This window comes from Molothrus ater, chromosome 6, assembly GCF_012460135.2.
Source record: "Molothrus ater isolate BHLD 08-10-18 breed brown headed cowbird chromosome 6, BPBGC_Mater_1.1, whole genome shotgun sequence".
NCBI classification, from domain to species: domain Eukaryota; kingdom Metazoa; phylum Chordata; class Aves; order Passeriformes; family Icteridae; genus Molothrus; species Molothrus ater.
In genome coordinates this window covers 12075006-12092927 of record NC_050483.2, presented here as the reverse complement: position 1 = coordinate 12092927, position 17922 = coordinate 12075006, and the positions used below count along the sequence as shown (strand labels likewise).

The following is a 17922-nucleotide window of genomic DNA, read 5'->3' as shown; positions in this document are numbered from 1 at the left end:
GGGAATGATGTAAGGGCTTGGCTGAACACTGGGGTGAGGCTGACACTAGACCAGATGGGTGAAAGCCCCAGCCAACCCGACCTAGAATGTTGACAAGGATGGGGCATCCACACTTTCACTGGGCACCTGCTCCTCCACCACTCCACCCTCGTGACTAGAGGCAGCTCCCTCAGCCTGCCCTTGTGTGCTGTGGGACTCCTCACCATCTCCATGGCCTGGGCTGGGCCTATACCCCACACATCAGTACCTTTCCAGGGCTGTGGAGACCAAGAGGCGACAGAGGAATCCATAGGCACTCACCAAATCCCAAAAAAGAGAGGAAGAAAGAAATTTTGCTGTTATTTTTTTGGTTTATTGGTTTGGTTTTTAAATTTTTTTTATTTCCCAACATTGAAAAGAACTTCCCATGAAGCAGCTAGAAGGGACCTCCATGTGAAGGCCAGTACTTCTTCCTGCCATCTGTTGCTTCTCCAAAGAAACAGCTGTCTACGTTCTTGGCTTGGTCTGCTCATATTCTTCATGCAAGGCTGACTTCACTCATCCATCAGGGATTGTTGTTGACCTCAGACTGAAGCAACCCCACCTCCAGACCCCAGGAACCTCAGTGGCCCTCTTGGGGATAACTCCTGTCACCTCAGCACAGTAGCTGGTGAAAGCCAAGTCAATTCATATCTTTCCCTGAGGAGCTCCAGGAAGGGTTGGGTAGGGGGTGAGAAGGAAGGGGGTGAGAAGGAAGGGCTCATATAATGCATGGCAATCCACAAATGATTGTTGATGCCAGGACATGGAATAGGTGAGTTAGTAGGACAGGCCCTGTGTGGAGGCTGGGACTCTGTAATATTCCCTAGCATGTTTGCAAAGAAGAAATTCCTGGGGCTCCATGCTTTCATTATGATAACTTCACTCTGTTTAAAAAAATTGTCTCAAACTGTTGATGTCACAGGCTAAAAACCCCCAGGATTTAAGGTGGCACCAGCAAAGCAGGACGTGGGCATGGAACTGGAAAGTTTCTAAAAAACACCTCCTACGTAAGGACTCGTGGGAGCACAGGTGCTGTCACCAAAGTACCAAACAAGGAGGAAGGACAGGATTTTCATCCTTGTCTTGTTGCTTATTTTTCAGTCAGACAGGTGCGGATTTTGAGCCGCCAGAATTCCTGGAGGCAGGCGCTGCGTGTCGTTCTTCGCACGTTGGCAATGGCTCTCATGGTGCAAGGGCTGATGCTCCTCCTTCTCCTCCTTCCCCTCCTCCTCCTGCACCGTCGATTGTTGCCACTTTTCAGGCCCAGGGAAAGCGAGTCCCCCTTTGGGTGCTGCCAGGCGTGTCTCTGTGCTGTCCCTCGCGGAGGTGCGCGGCCGCCCGGCTCACTGCTCCAGCGGTTCCCCGGCAGGCCGGTGTCCCTGGGCTGCACCCCGTCCCCTCCTGAGCACAGAGCCAAGCTCTGCATGGCCATCACCAGGGAACTGAGGGCGCTGGCACTCATGGCAGAGGGGCGATTTTGTTCCTCCTCTTCCTCCTCTTCTACAGCCTCCTCCTGGCACATGTCTTCCTCTTCAGTCATCATTGGAAGGGGCCCTGGTGCCGTCCCTTACAAAGCTGGTCTGCCACCCACCTCGCTGCTCTGGCTTTTCATTCTTCCATTCATTCATCGAGGGCCACTCAGAGCTGGGTGGATGGAGGGCAGCTGCAGAGGGCCCTGCTTCTGTAGTGCCAGAGCACTCGGGGGACTGGTGACATCACAAACAGCCACTGTGACTGGGCCATGAGTGTGGTGTGGCTTGGGTTATGGTGGGCCTGAAAAGTGCCCAGGTATGGGAGAAGCAGGAGGGTCATGAGAGCTGAGGGAACCTTTCCTGGAGCCCATCCCACCTGCCAGGCTACTTGTACAAGAAAGGCTGTCCCTTGGGCACAGGGACTGCCTGCCACCTCTCCTCAGGAGCCCTTGGCTCCAGCACCCTCCTCACCCCATACTTGGAGCAGCCTCAACATGACCCTGGCAACAGCATTTCAAGAGCATAAAAAACCCACAGATTTCTAGGAAGAAGGAAAAGCCTACCTGCTACCTTCAGTCTGAGGGTCCCCCTCATGCTGTTCTCTCCTTTACAGACAAACCTTAACACTGCTTTTTTGGTTTTAATCCCTAGGGATGTTTTTAGTGCTCTCACACATTTTGGTCCACTTCCTGCAATCATCTGGGAATTTCATCAGGGCTAAGGCAAAGTTAAAGCACAACTCACAGAGCTTCAGTCTTACTCACACAAGTAACACAACATGGATTAGGCTACTGTTCCAAAAACATGGAATAAATGGGAAAGGTGCTGTGGAGTAGCCGAGGAGCTTGGTGGACAGCAGCTTCTCAAGAGTAGAGAGCAATGACAGAGTTGAGAGAGTCATGTGTGCGACTATGATCTGCTCTGCTGACCAGTTAACACTGAGCTAAGAGAAAGAAGGCATGTTTTGTCCTTCAGCATCCCAGTAAACTCATGTATACATAAGGATTTGATTAACTCTCCTAACTGGTAGCACACAGATGGTTTTGAAAAAGTCAGAAGAGACATTTGGTTAACTCTGGGATGACAAAGGGCAAAACCAAGGACAACTCCTTCAGAACTGAAAAGGAACGAGTCACAAATATCTACTCCAAAATACAAGGCTTCAAAATTCAAGGGCAAAGCACTGTTGGCAGCATCATGGTAACCCATGATGAGTGCATGAAAGAGGGCATTGGCTTCAGGCAGATGATGTGACTGGTACCATGAGAACTCAATAGGTACAAGGAGATGAGCACAGAGAAGTCCTCAGTGGGAACAAAACCCACGTGGATGACGGTTCATGACCTCTTCCTTTACCATCCAGATGGTTGTCCCTGTCAATTAAGTACTTTGGTGTAGCGCTTTCTCAGTGTGCCTGTCTGCTCTGAATCACTGATCTTTTGCTTTTCCAGTACAGCATTATCATTTTCTGACTCCACAGACAGGTCCTCTTGGCTTGTCTCTTCTACTTCACTGCAGCTCTCAGAGTGGAATCCAGCATTCTCTGCTATGACAGCAGGATCATCATCACAGCAGCAGCAGCACTCCCCAGTGCTCTGGCTGGGAGGAAGGTCACTCTTCTCCTCCTCAACGAGAGTTACATCATCCTTTTTCTGCATTAAATGCTGACCACCCATTCCTGTGGTGAGATCACTTAGCAGGGTTTCATCATAAGGATACTCCTCATCTTCCATGCCCTCCATTCTTTCTGCCAGCTCTTCTGGAGAGGGCTGGCTCAGGTCAGGGTAATCTACAAGGATTGTGTCCTGCTTGCGCTTGAAGCAATCGGAATTATCGTAGACGGGATAGGTCTCTTCTGGATAACCTTAGGAATAAAGTGATATGCAGCTTGGAGTATTGCAGCATTTAAAAGGAGTCCTGACCTCAGTGGTGGATGCAAAGTTGGCCAGGACAGTTGTTTTTCCTACTGCCAGTGCAATTGTCAGCTCTTTAATGCCATGTACACGTCACAGTGTGAAATCCATGGCAAGAGTGTGCAAAGCGTGTCTTCTTGGGAGACAATGAAAAATAATTCACTTAATTTTAGGGAGCCAGGATATCAGCCCTGACTTTCAGGAGTGAAACCTGAGCTTTGCTGGAAGCTGTGGGGGCTAGCAGGTAAAAATGGTGTGTCTTAGATCTTTGAATGGATCCTTCTTTTTTTTTTTTCTGCCTACAGATTGACTGATGCCTGGTTTGAACACTTGCTATAAACAGCATTAATGAGAAAGTTGAAAAAACAGATATATCAATGACTTTGTACATTTCATTTTAGAAATAACATTGTAAACTTGACTTTATGAGCAGAGCTCAAGGTCACTGTTTATGCTTTATGTTTTGGATCATTTTTGAAGCTTTTTAAAAAGCAAGAAATTAGGTCTGCATTTAAAATTATGATATAGAGCAGCTCAACTAAGATTTCTTGAAAACACATTTATGTAGCAGGTAAACACCAAGGAATAGAAAGGACATTAAAATAAATAGTTTTTAAAAGACTTCCTGGAGTTGACTTATACAACATTGGAGCTAACAAAGAGCAACTAATCAAAAGTAAAAACTGTAAGTTATCTAAAACATACAGATCTGATTTCCAAGGGCTTTATGATTGTCCTGAAATCCAGCTCAGCACAGAAAAGGAAAGATATAAACCTAGAGCAGTCAAGCCCCAGCAGCAGATGGAACATATGTGAATATTCATATGCCACTTTGGGCAGCAGATAGTGCAGTGTTTACACTAAAAGAAATGTTGGATACCTCAAAATCTATTTTTTTCTGTTATGGTTGGGGACAAAAAAGCCAAGCAACCTCTTGCAAAGCTTTAAATACTGGCTTCTGGAAAAGGAAGGATAAAGTTAACCAAAACTTTGAAAGGACCTGGAACTGTGAGTAATCTTTATCCAACTTTTTTTTTAAAGGTAATGGTAAGAAAGGCTCTCGCTTACCTTCCCAATCCGCCATGTAAGGAGCTTCCTCAGCTTCCTTCTCAGGAGAGATGTCATCTATGAATTTTCCTTCTTTCATAACTCTAGTAATTTCTCTAAGTTGTTGAAGTAACATTTTTTCCTGGTCTGTTGTTACATTTTGAGTCCTGCTAGAAAATATTAGACACCAGAATTTAGTCCACTGTTATTGCAAGCTATGAGAAGAGGTTGAACCCAGCTCTTTGGTCCATGCCAGCAGCACAGTCTGGAGAAACCTATTGAGGAGTGTGATCCTTCCTCAACATCTGCATGTGCTCTGCACTTCAGCTGGGTATAGTTTATCTCTTTATCCAAAAAGACTGCAATTTAAACAGGTAAAGGAAGGCAGGTAAAGCCAATGTGAGAGCAAGATGAAAATGACACACAAAAAAGAGTTATGGTTTTTATAAAAAAAAGTTATGGTTTTTTAAGAGTTATACAAAAGACATTACAGAAATTTCTTGCCTTTAAAAGTGTGTTAGGTAAGAATTAGGGTGCAGTGCCTCATATGAAGTATTATAAGGAAACAAAATTCTGAATCTGTGCTACATGTGTAGTTGGTGAGGCTGATCAAAATTCCTCACAGTCGTTAAGTGTCAAGACTCTAAAATCTCTCATTATGACCATTAAATGTGCAAGTTGGACAAATCACCATGTCATTATAGATAGTCAACAGTGCAGCCTGGTGGGGAGGTGGGGGGCAGAAACAGGAAGGAAGATTTAAGAATGGAAGAAGGTGTTACATTTAACTGTCCCTTGCCCTTTAGAATTACAGGGACTGAGATTTGTATCAGATGGAAAGCAAACTTTTGACTGGTTCTACACTGTTGGATTTAGTAATTATTACTGCTTAGGTAATACAACTACTATAACAAAAATGCTTCCAACAGATAAGATCATGTAGTCATTACATGTTATTTTCTCTGCAAAGAAACAAGGCTTCTAAAAATCTTATGGACAAAAGGGTAGTGTTTGGAAGGGGTGTGCTCTGCAGTCTGCTAACTCAGTAGGCCAGAATGAGAAAGGCACTGACTGCCACCAGGGGTGAAAATGGTTCTGACCATTGGTGCTTGTTTCATCTTGAGTTTAAAATTATGATATCTTGAGGTTTAAGTTGTTCTTGAGCAGTAATGCCAGTTCAAGCCACTCCTCTGGAGCTCTTTTGGATCTGTACATGAGTCAGAAGCTGCTGCCCCCAGTTACTTGAAAGGGTGGCCCTTGGCATGCACAGAATGCTAAACTGTAGGTGGGATGTGAGGTCAGACAGATGATCTCTGGTGATCTCTGGTCTGGAGAGCAGACAGACAGACAGATAATCTCCAAGAGCATATTCACTGAGTAGGCTGCTCAGTGAAGCATAGGGAAGAGATGGGAAGAGAGGAGCTGGAGGCAGATTTTGGCTTTAGGTCATGTAAGCCCTCATTTTAGTTATCAAAATTCTAATAAACTTGCAATGTCCTTCTTCAGGTTTTCCTCTTACCAGCTGCTGGGAGTGGAGCAGCACTCCAAGAGGTACTTTGTGGCACTCTGCCTAAATGGGAATGATGGTGACACTAAGGGCAGCAAAGTCACACTGGTTTAAAGTAAGATTGGTTGGTGTGATGGTGGTGGAAGTGCTGATCCGGGCTGGATTTTGTGCACACCTGCAGGCACAGGTGTGTGTAACTGAACTTAGCTCAGGAGCTGGTTTGATTAGCACCACCTAGATTAAACTGCTTCCCTGAGATCATTTTTCTGCATTTCCACCAAGGAGCATTTTGCCCCACAGTTTGAAAAGCTGATATCCCAACACTACATGTAGGTTACACTGATTTCCCCCAGGCTGTGGTGGCAATCTGTTCCACAAACAACTGAATGTGTGAGACAGCACCTTCCCAAAAGCCTGGCTTATGCAGATGTAGAATCTGAGATGTGAATTAAGAGGCCCTCAAAAAGAAATGGTTTCACCAGCCTTTGACCAAAGCTGTGACAGAATTGCTGAACTAATCCTCCTTTAACAGACAAAACTGCACTCAATTTGAATATATATCACTTGGCTGAAGACAGAGAGGCCTATCTCTTTAGCACATTGGGCAGATAAGCTGGCTCAGATAACAGGATCAGTCAATGCAGCTGCATCACTGTGGCATTTCATACAGGAAAATTCCTAATATGTGGGATACCCTCATTAGAAAACACTCCTGTCTTATTGCAACACAAGGGCTCTGTATTTCAGAGTATTCCTCCTCCAAATACCTTGCTTAAAAGCAGATTTCCCTGCAGAGAGGGAGAAACTAAAGCCCATGTGTTATTTTGACTTCATTTAAGGCCTCTGGGAAGACTTACTGTAGGTTGCTGGCAGTGTGTAAGACATCTGGCTGCCTGCACGTGGGAGATTTACCAGGCTATAATGCACTTAGGAATACTCAGAGGATAACAGATGCAGAAGGTTTACACTGCAAGAAAAGGTCATTATTTTTGCTGTCTGTATTTGTAGCTCCAACACAAGTATTATTTTTCACAATGGCAATACTTTGTAGAGTCCCAAAGAGCTCACTAACAGCTATCACTCAATTTATCATAACAAAGGAAGTTTTTCCAGTAGACAGTCTGGTAAACAAGACTTTAAAAACAGGTAGGTTATCTGCATTATTTCTCTTACCTAACTATCAGAAATGGAAATTTTTGGTTACATTGTTGAGGACCTGGACAGGCAGTTCTTTCCTCTTGCTTTCTTTACCTTGGTTCCTTTACCTTTCTTTACCTTCCTCATTTTTCTTGCAACATGCTAGGCCTCATTAAAAGTACCTGTACTTGTACTTTTTGATAGTTTTGCATTTCTGGAAGGTTGTTTCTCTACTTAACAGTGTAGTAATTACAACTGGTATGCTGGTTTGGAAGAAAGTCCCCTCAGCTCATTTGGAGGTTGGCCTTCAACTCATTAAAAAAAAAAAAAAAAAAAAGGCAAATCCAAGTTTCTAGTTGCTTCTTTCTACAACACAGGCTGGCTGTTGCTTTGCCATACCTGGTGAAAAGGGCCATGGTCCCACCTGGGGTCTTCTTTAATGTCTTTCAGCATTAGTTGAAACTTGATACCAGTTTATTTCTATCTCTGACTTTTCTGTGTAAGGGTTTCTGTTTAACTGCAGATCAATAGATAAAGCTCAAGCCATTTTTACTCTCTTATTCTTTCCTTTTTATTTAAATCCATCAATATCCAGATTGAAAAGCCTAGCTCAGTACTCTAACTACACTTTCTAACCATAGTTTTTTTTTTTAATAGATTTATCCAGTATTAGTGAAATTAATGAGTAGATTAAGAGAGCTTCAAAGTGTTTGAAAACAGCTATTTGCTCCATCAAGAGGTGCCTTTCCCCTTCTCTTCAAAGAGGCAACATACAAAATTCTTCATTAGATTCAGATTCTCATTTCCCCTGAGACCTTTAGACCCATCTATATAAATAGTCTGGTTGAACAAAGAAGGGAAGTTCTGCTAAATAGAGGCTTTGGGCCAATAACACAGAGTAGAACAAATACTGGATCAGACCCTAAACCGATTTTCTCACTAAAAAAAATACTCCATCCTGAGAATCAGCACAATATCTGGGCAGTTCCTAAGCCTATTTCTGTCAGCTTAGAGGAATGTGTAGAGCATTGTGTCAGCCCTCCAGCACAGGCATGAGTGGCAGTCAAAGCAGGATGCTTCTGTTCCACTGACAAAAGCAGGGCAGTTTAGGGGCTCTCCCACTGGGACCTGGCTGAACATGGGCAGGTTGGGCACCTTGTCTGCCCGAGACTGTACAAGGCACAGCCCAAAGTGGGCAAAACTGCACTCAAAGAGAAGTGGTTTGAGCCACAAAGGAACAAAATGTGCATGTTCAGCACAGAATTCCTACAGGATGGGTTAAAACGGGCCTTGGCTGATCCAGATGAAGTTAATATGATTAACAACCAGAACAGCTTTCATTTTTTGCAAACCTCACCTTCATAGTTATGATATTTCAGTTTTCACACTGCAGTTATGCAGTGTCCTATTGATCTGTTCTTTTTACTCATTATGAAAAATATAGACTTGTTTCCAGTGTTTCTTTGTAACATAGACTGGTGATATCAGATTTGTAGGAAACGTTAATAAACATAATAAAATTTTGAATGCTGATTTTACAACCCTTTGTCTTTTATATTTAGAAGCAAATGCATGCATTTAGAGTGGAACTAAGTTATGTAATCAGATTATTATACAATTCTGCCTGAAAGAAAAATGTTATGGTTATTCTAACAGGAATTTACATAGATTATAACAGCATTTCAATTTAGGAAAATAATCCATAGAACTGGAAAAGAATAATTCAGGATATTATTTTGGTCACATAAAACAGGCTGTTTTATGTACTTTAAATGTAGATGGTTTATCTTCTTTTTACGTATACCTGTAATTTTCTCCCAAATAACACATTGTACAAAGGGGGGAGATAGGGATAATTGCTTTTCTAGTTAAGGAAATGAAAAAATTATTTATTTTATATATAGATACTGAAAAGAGAAAAACTGCAGAACAAGAATTGGGATTTGTCAAATCAAACTTCTATAACTTGAAGTAGCAATAAAAATGCTATTTTAATATAGATAATGAAAGAAAGTTGAATTTCCAATCAGAGTGGAACCTCTCCTTAAAATACTCTAATTTGAAACACACCTGTCATACGTAGGTCCTACTCTGTTGATTAATTTTTCCATTGCTTCTTCTGTCTCTCTCAGTCTTTCCTGAAGTTGAGTGAGCTCATAGTCAGCTGTAAAACAAAACAAAAAAAATCCCAAGATCTGTCAGTAGGAGCCTTGAAAATGTACCCCTGTCCCCTTATCACAGGTAGTAAATGCTGTACCAAACCAAACTGCCTTTTAGGAAACTAAAACAGCTTGGAGAGTTGTACCTACTCTTCCTGGCCTAAGAAGGTGAAGAATATTACCAGTATTACACCCATTTAAGCAGCACAAAGGCACAATGGAACTTCAACAGAGTAGGAATGGAGAAATACATCAACAAACATCCTGCTTTACAAAGACCTCTATCCTTCACAGACTGCCATGATTTAATGCAACACTGATGTAATTATTTTGCATGTCTGAGACTTTAAAAGAAGAGGAAGGGGAATTGGCAAAGAGCAAGGAAGTTACTTCTTCCAAGTCACTATGTAAGTGGTGACTCAGTCTTCAGGTTCCTAATCCAGTGACCTGTCCCCTGCTCTGCTACAGCTTGCCATGAATGTTTTAGGAATATAAATGAAGAGCTCTAGAAAAAAGGCAGAATAATTTTCACTGTTAGTTCTTTGGATATAATGATATATATATATAATGATATAATATGGGATATAATGATGGCAAAGTTAACTTACTGCAAAGTTACTTTCTCTCACCAAGCATCAGAGAAAAAAATATAATTACCACTGCTAATATATTGCCCAAAATTGCCAGGCACAATCCACAGCACTGAGCACATTGGTAATCCTAATATGTGCATTAATGTCAAGAAAATTACAGCTATGTTAAGAGAATTACCTTCCTGCTACCACTTTCTATAAAGCCCTAAGTACTTTCCTTTCCTATTACAGTTTAGCCAGCTAAACACAACACATTTAAATGCTGCAATGATAACTACTCTTCCAATCCTCAGTAGTAAACTTATTAATTTATCTAATAAGTGCCTACAAATACTTGAATCTATCTCACCAATGTTTAGGAAAAATCAAATTAACATTTCAGAATACTATTTTCTCTCTTTATTGCATGCATGAAAACTCTGCATTGCAAAAAAGGGACAAATTAGGGAAGTGCCTGATGATGGCTAAGAATTCACCAATTCAAAAAAAATTAAACTAGCTTTCATGGTATCTTTCTGTGCTCTTACTAGACTGTTAGGGATTATACAATAATTATAGCTGGACATCCTATTATCCATTTTTAATCATTAGTGACACAGCTTTTCAGCAAATCTGTGCAGTTAATTCAGCAAACCTCATGAAAAGCCATTTCTTCCAGAGGGGCTTGGGATCAGGCTGCTATCACAGCCTCATGGGCTGAATGGAATTAGAAAGTGACAGTGCAGTAATTCTTTTGAACTCTTGCTCATTCCAACACAGAAGATTCTGGCTTGGTTTTTGGGTTTTGTTTTTTTTTTGGGTGGCAGGGAACATCAGCTTTACAGTGCACCCAGAACTCGAAGAAACCTGCTGGACCATTACAGAGTCAACAGCTACACAGCTCTAACTCAGAGCCATACTCACTGATTTTCCTCTTCATGTTCCCAGGTGTAGCAGCGGGGCATTTCCGCTCTGCAGGAGTAGTTCTTCCCTTGGAAGCCAGCTGATGAGGACAAGAACATGGCCCTTCTATGAGTCACAACAGTAACAGATAAGCCCCAGAGGCAATGGGAAAAAAAATGCAGAAAACTGAAATAGGCCAGAAGGCAGCCACAGAAAAGCACACCCACCAGCAAAACCATGAAATATGCCTGGAAGATTTTGCCAGCTGAAAATTCCTATCAGACTCTTGGAACAAATAACAACATGTGACATATAAAGTACATATAACATGTAGCCACATATAACAGGGAAAATAATACTACATGTATATTCAAAATTTATCTAACATTACTCTAGACCTGCACATTTTCCAGGAAAAAAAACCAAACCCTTAAAAAAACTTAAGAGGCCAGAAGCCAATGAAGAATCAGAGAAATCCTTCCCTGCATTCTTAGCTAGTCTTTGCAATAGCAAAACCCACAGGATACTCCAATCATTTGACCACCAGGCAAATGTCCAGCATAAGCTTTTTTTTTGAGCACAGCTGAAATGGAACAAAGCACTGAAATGAGAATGTAATTTTTTTTTCCCAAGTTTTTTTTTTTCCTGACTTTTTTCAATAATTACCTTAAATAAAATGTACAGAATATATAAGAAGATGCCAAATCCATATATAGGGATAATCTGTCCCACAAGACCTCTTCCACTTCCTCCAGTGCTTCCGCCGCCACCTCCACCTGCCTTGGCTTTGGCAACGGCTTCAGTAAGGTGAGACCTTGGAAAATGAGGGACAGCTCGGCCGTCGGGAGCGGCGTGGGAATGCATCCTCGGTGGAAAGCGGCTGAGCTTCCCTGCAAAAAAACCACACAATGATCATTTCCCTCCTCTTGCTTTCCACCCTTTTACACGTAGCATAAACCTGCAGCAGGTACAAGCGACCTATTTTCTCTGCTTGTTAATTCACCAGCACAGAAGAATAAGGAACTTGTTGGACTGGGTCTGTAAACTCAGCCCTCAGTCTCTTGTGATTGTGATGTGCAGTGCTGGGAGTTAGGTCTTACTTAAAGCCATTTACTCCTAGCAATTTTTCATCAACACAATTAGGAGTAGAATCACACAATTAAAATCTCCTGATTTTAAGCAGAGAAAGAGCTGGCAGGGCAATTAACAAAGCAGGAATTTTAATAGGTATATTCTTGTCCGAATACCCAACAGATCAGCATCTCCAGCAGGATAAAATGACAGATTCCTACTTCTTTCTCTCCTCAAGATCCCCCAACGACATATCAGTTTTCCACTGTGAGCCTGATCTTTCACTACTGCCTAAAGGCATTTAATGTATAAATGTATTAATGTCCAAACCATTACCACCTAACACCCTGACACACAACTGCAGTGTTTGCCCAGCATAGACTTTTCCTTATTGCCATAAGAAATAGTATTTTACCTGATTTTACCAAGCGAGTAATGAAAGATTAAGAAAAGTGTTTTTACCTCAAGCTGTTCTCCTTAAAAAGGTCTAAGGTAAAACAGTGTGAGACAGGAGATTGAATATAGCCTGGGACATATTATCTTTGGCATTTGAGAGGGAAAAGAATTTAGAGGTTTCTAACCTTTCTAGGCAGAGCTAATTTAACACAAGACAGGAGAGCAAGCATAAATGGATGTACAGATGCCAGAGTAAGACTGCAGAGAGCCTGAAATGGTGCTGCAAATGATTTCACGCAATTGAAGGGCACAAGAACCTCGATAAATTTTAGCTCATGCATTATTCTATTTTCTTGCTGCCATCAATTCAACAGTTTTGCTGTGAAATTCACTATTTTACTCCTCTGTGTAGTTGATATCCTGCTTTCCATCTCCATACCCAGCTTGGATGCGCACCTGCACTTCCTTCCACCGACTGGTGTTGAGCTGAGTTACTCAGCTCCTCTGCCGTGGAATTTGGTGGTGGGAGGGGCTGGATGGAAGCATGGATGGGGATTGCCAGGCTGGGCTGAGCTCGCTCCCTGATCCCAGCTGGAAAACTCCCCCTCCCTGGCACATATGGCCTGGACATTGCTGCCTGGTGCTGGGACAGGCTGCCTGTGCTTGCAGAAAGAAAATGAAAAGCAGGTTTGAAGTGGTGCTGCTAATAACTGACTTTACTTCTGCGAGTATGCAGCTGCAAGTGCTTTTATGAGACACAAGAGGAAAATTTAATTAACATTTGGTCTTGCTAGGAAACACCATCACAGGCAGCTAAATTCCTGAGCAGAGAAAATTGCAATAAACACTTACTAGGAAGTGATATCAATAATTCATGAAGTTCCACTATTAAAAACACATTTTTCTTGTAGATGATAGCACACATTCCATGAGTTCTTTAGTGTAACTGCCAGGGTACACTACCACTGACCAAAGCCACCCTCAGATTAGCTTAATTTCGAGGAAGCTGTTATCAGGCACTTAAATTTTAGTGAATTATTCAAAGTCTGTGATGGAAAGCATAGCATCTTATTTACAAGAAAGTCCCCCTGTTCCAGCAACAATGCCCTGCAGCAGTAGGTCACTGTGGAAATGAGTGTGATGTCCTGCAGAGAGCTGCTTCACTAAGGTGGGGATGAAGCAGCAGGATAGGTAAACACTTATAAAACATCTTACACTTATGCAAATATTATTTATTTTTTAAAAAGAGAGATATTAATATAGCAGAAAATAACTGACAAAGGTGGAACTGTATTTAAAGTGAGTAAGTTTTCTAAATTATCCACAAGGCCTCATCTGTGCTTTAAAAGATTCAACTAAATTAAATATAATCAGGCCAAGAGGACAGACACATCTTGACATTTCATTATCAAGATAATTTTAAAAGGGAATTTCATGACTCATGTTTCTAAACCTATCCTATTGACTTCTATAATTATTTCCTTAATAAACAAATACTATCTTCCATAGTTTTTTACTGAAGAACCCATGAAAATTACACAGGAAATTGGGGGCACAAGCAATGTGAAAGCAGCATATGCACAAGGCTCTTGAATGCACAGTATATAAATGGAAAATGTATCAATTTGGGTGCCACTGTGACCTGAACAAGATTCCACACTTTCAGGGATGAAACAAACCACTTTCAAACGGAGACAACAGCATACAGGAACAATAACATAACATCAAGAAAACCAAGTGACACCTGATGAGCACAGAAGGGCATGTCTTGGGTCCTTGTTTGCTGGCCTACACAGCTGCCAGTGGGGATGGTGTGTAGTTCAACAGGACATTTTCCTGTTCTGGGAGTGCTGAGGGAAGAGCACTAACCCTGGTTAGCTTTGAAGGGTGCCAAAGTGCTGCTCTGCTTTTGAAATATTTCCCAACTGCCCTGTGACAGCCCGAGCAGACTGATTGCTGTGTATGGTAACTCCCATCAAGCACACCCCCCCTGGCTTTGCAATCTTTTAACCTAGGATTTATCCTACACATTTAATAATGTTGTCAGCTTTAATGCTTCAAACCAACTTTGCAAACCAGCTACAGGGCAAGCAGAGCATGTTTTGTTTTGTTTAACTCAGTCCCTTCAGGAGCTTGAAGTCCAAAAATGAAATTATAGCCCAGAAACATTTGTGGTGTTTAAAAGGCTGTCGTTTCTGAATGTAGATGAAGTTCTTAATGGCATTTTCACATGAGAATGACTGTGGGGTTTTTAATCTTAACAACATTAACACTCAAATGCAAACAAGCAAATCTTAAAATCTGTATTTACAACACAATGAATACAGCAACCAACCAGATGATGATACTCAGATCATTCAAGCATCTTTTTTCCACGAAAGCTATTATGTGTTCTACTTAATGGGTTTTAGGAATTGCTACAGGGCCCAACTCAACTATTTATAAAGTTATTTAGACTTATGTTACTGTACTATTCAGCAACTCTTAGTCTAGGTAATATTTCTCTCTGCCACATCATTTTCTTCAGGCAGGCAACTGATGTGTGCATTGCACAAATGCAATTTGAGCAGGGGGGTTACCTGAACTGTCCTATGTTGTTTTTGTAAAGCTGATGCCACTTGATTGTTTGTAGGAAAGCAGAGTCTGCTGCTGTCAGGGAGTTGTAAGGTTTATCTGAAACTACCAGCTTAGAGAGTGGCTTTACAAAATGTGTGGCATTTATTTATGAACACTAGACTTAAAATGTGCTTTTAAAACTGCTAGTAGGTCTCCCTTTTGCTCCTCTTTAACAAAAGGTAAACGTTCTAATGCCTGCCTATGAAGTCAACTAGGAAGGTAATACAAACACAGTACGTTGTTTAAGTGAGCTTTGTCATATATGTGAAATTATTATTGTGAAAAAGAACATCCATCAAGATAATATTAACTTCTATAGTTCAATGCTTACCATTTTCCTAAAAGAGACCTCTGAAAATGACTTTATTAGAGAAAGTTCCATTCCCATGCCTAAAGCCTGTTTTGATAAAAAGCCTTCTGGTAACATTGAGTTCTAACAAACGATACTAAATTTTAAGCATGTTTTATTCAGAGACATTTTGCCCCCAAGACTACCATAAGCACTTTATTAACTTCAAGAATGACATGATTACCTCAAGCCCCTGAAACTCCTGCCAGGTAACTGCAGTTATCAGTGCACTGAGGAGGACAACTAATGACAGAGATATGAATTAAGTGGTTCAATCAAGATTTATTCTTCCAATAAAAAAATAACTTCAGGTGAAATACAATTTGCTCTACAGAGCAGGTGTAATGAAATCCTTGCCATCAAGTTGAAAACACAGGCTATGAACTCTCATCTGAAACCGACCAGCTGAGGTGAGTTATTACACCCTCAGCCAAAGGCAGGTGCTGGGCTGCAACGGGGGAGCAAGGCTGGGTGCCTGTGCTGCATCAGGCACACACAAACCTGTGCTGTCCTGTGATCTCTGCAGCAGTGATGGGGAGTATTTACAATACTGAGGATGCAGAGAGTATTCATGTTACCTAATTTAAGCATTTAACTGCAGCTGCAGGTGATTAAGCCACCCCAGCACAGCACTGCTCAGAAACAGCTGTGCTAGACTGGGTACAAACATCATTTATTCAGCAGATGGCACTGAAAATAATGGGGTGCACTGAAAATCAGTGGGGGGCACTGAAAATCATTGAGGGCAAGTTTGTTGTTGGGATTTTTAAAGCAATTTTCTGTCAGATCAACCTGCAGCCAAAGGAAGGAGCACCACAGCATTAACTGATAACTAACTGCTTGACTGCATTGCTGTGGGAAAATGGAGTGTCAAATTCCATCATCTGGTACCACTGTGGGATCAGTGGGGAGCTGTGCAGGGGAAGAAGTCAATGGGGAGCCAGGTACCACCTCCCAGAGCATCTGCTCCCACCCTGCTTCAGGCAGGTGGCTGCACAATCCTCACCTGGGCTGGCTGCTGGCCTCTATGGGTTTTTCCATCCTGCAATGGAACTACACACCTGCAGATCTACAGTGCTGACCAACCTACTTTCAAGTTCTCAAAAATAAAAAATACACGTGGTAACCACGTGGTAACCATGAAAGGGCTGTTGTGGCATGGAAATCCTGTATTTGGCTTCAAGGTAACACTGTTTTAGGGGTAACTTCAGCCTGAAGGTCCTCAGAAAACCCTGAAATGTAATACTAAATGAAATCCATGTCACTGAAGAGTGCAGACATGGAAGAACCAGGCTGTTGGAAGGATGCAGAAGACAGTGAGTGAGCATGAGTCCCTGTGGGACAGCACCCTGAAGAACTGTAAGTTCTCTGTGCTCCTACCAGCCTCACCTCTGGCTTGTGGGCAGCCCTGGGCAAAACTCCTTCTCTGCCAAGACCAGGGGTTATGGTACCAGCTTCTCTTGTATAGTGCCTGGGGCAAAAATAACCTCTACAGTACAAGGCAATGGGCATGAAAAGGATGGGAGATGCTTGTATGAACCCATTCCTTGAGAACTTAAAAGGGAGGACATGCAGAGTGGGAGGGCAGGCACGGAGGACACAGCTTGGGGGGCCACATGGACAGGACATGAGCCTAAAATAATGCATCACATGGCCACAGCAATATGAGGAGCTGGTGCATGAAAACAAAAGTTTAAAATGCTGGCGTAGGAAACTGAACAATGAAGACGATTCAAATGAATTTTTATTTCATGTGCAACAACAAAAGTATTCCATAAACAAAATAACAAAATAAAGAAGGGATGTATTGCAATGAAAAAAACGAAACAAACGAAAAAAGTGGAATGAATATGTCACTTTTCGGGAAGCTTTAATACCCAGCACATAAATAAAACGGTATTTTGAAATTTCTAAGCTACTTAAAAAAAGAAGAAAGTGGATCACAGCGGTAACCACGAATGAATCCTCCGGCACTCCACACGTCTCTAAGGGATGAGCAGGGGGGAGAGACGCGCCACGAGGGAACCCCGCTATGTTTCCACATCGGGCGGCGGAGCTCCCTGCGAGCTGCCCCGGCCCCTCACGGAGCCCCCCCAGCCCGCCCGCCCCGGGCTCACCCCGAGCGGGACCGCGGCGTCCCGGCCGGGGGGGGGACAAGGAGGGGCGGCGGCGAGGAGCGGCCTCTTACCCTCGGGCGGCGCGGCGCCGGGCTCCTGCCTGCCGCCGGCCCGGGGCAGGAAGGTGCGCGGCAGGAGCAGGGAGACGCAGAGCACCAGGCAGGACACGGCGGCCACCCGGCAGCACGTCCAGGCCGCCATGGCGGAGCGCGGCGCAGGCGCGCGCAGGCGCCGCGCGGGAGCGTGAGGGGAGCGCGGGGGGAGCGCGGGAGGAGGCGCTGGAAACGTGTGGGGAATGGGCAGGGAATGGGCTGGGCTGCTGCCGTGGAAACGTGTGGGGATGGCAGAGAATGGGCTGGGCTGCGGCCCTGGAAACGTGTGGGGATGGCAGAGAATGGGCTGGGCTGGGCTGCGGCCCTGCGAACGTGTGGGGATGGCAGAGAATGGGCTGGGCTGCGGCCTTGGCAACGTGTGGGGATGGCAGAGAATGGGCTGGGCTGGGCTGCGGCCCTGGAAACGTGTGGGGATGGCAGAGAATGGGCTGGGCTGGGCTGCGGCCTTGGCAACGTGTTGGATGGGATGGGCTGCGGCCTCGAGGGACAGCCCTGGAGCCAGGGCTCCCTTCTTCCAGTGCTTGAAGGG

At 43.3% G+C, this 17922-nt stretch overlaps 1 protein-coding gene across 2 annotated transcripts; it reads right to left on the bottom strand.

Moving 5' to 3' along the window:
- Window positions 1–330: 330 nt before the first annotated feature.
- Window positions 331–17490, bottom strand: RIC3 (RIC3 acetylcholine receptor chaperone). Of its 2 annotated transcripts, none has more exons than XM_036384147.2 (6): window positions 17352–17490; window positions 11398–11621; window positions 10753–10831; window positions 9168–9261; window positions 4475–4623; window positions 331–3357 (listed from the first exon to the last, which is right to left on the bottom strand). In XM_036384147.2, the coding sequence occupies exons 1-6, from the start codon at window positions 17479–17481 to the stop codon at window positions 2870–2872; spliced, it is 1164 nt and encodes a 387-aa protein (XP_036240040.1). In that variant the 5' UTR covers window positions 17482–17490; the 3' UTR covers window positions 331–2869. The 2 variants fall into 2 exon arrangements, with proteins under 2 accessions (XP_036240040.1, XP_036240041.1); XM_036384148.2 differs by having other exon boundaries at window positions 4475–4620.
- Window positions 17491–17922: the final 432 nt, after the last annotated feature.

Bases quoted from the DNA above. Each gene is read 5' to 3' on its own strand.
- RIC3 (XM_036384147.2), bottom strand. From the start codon at position 17,481: ATGGCGGCCTGGACGTGCTGCCGGGTGGCCGCCGTGTCCTGCCTGGTG. The intron at 10,832-11,397 runs GTAATTATTGAA...TGTCCTCATCAG, and splicing joins TTCTGTACATTTTATTTAAG to CTGGCTTCCAAGGGAAGAAC. The intron at 9,262-10,752 runs GTGAGTATGGCT...TTTGTTTTACAG, and splicing joins GAACATGAAGAGGAAAATCA to CTGACTATGAGCTCACTCAA.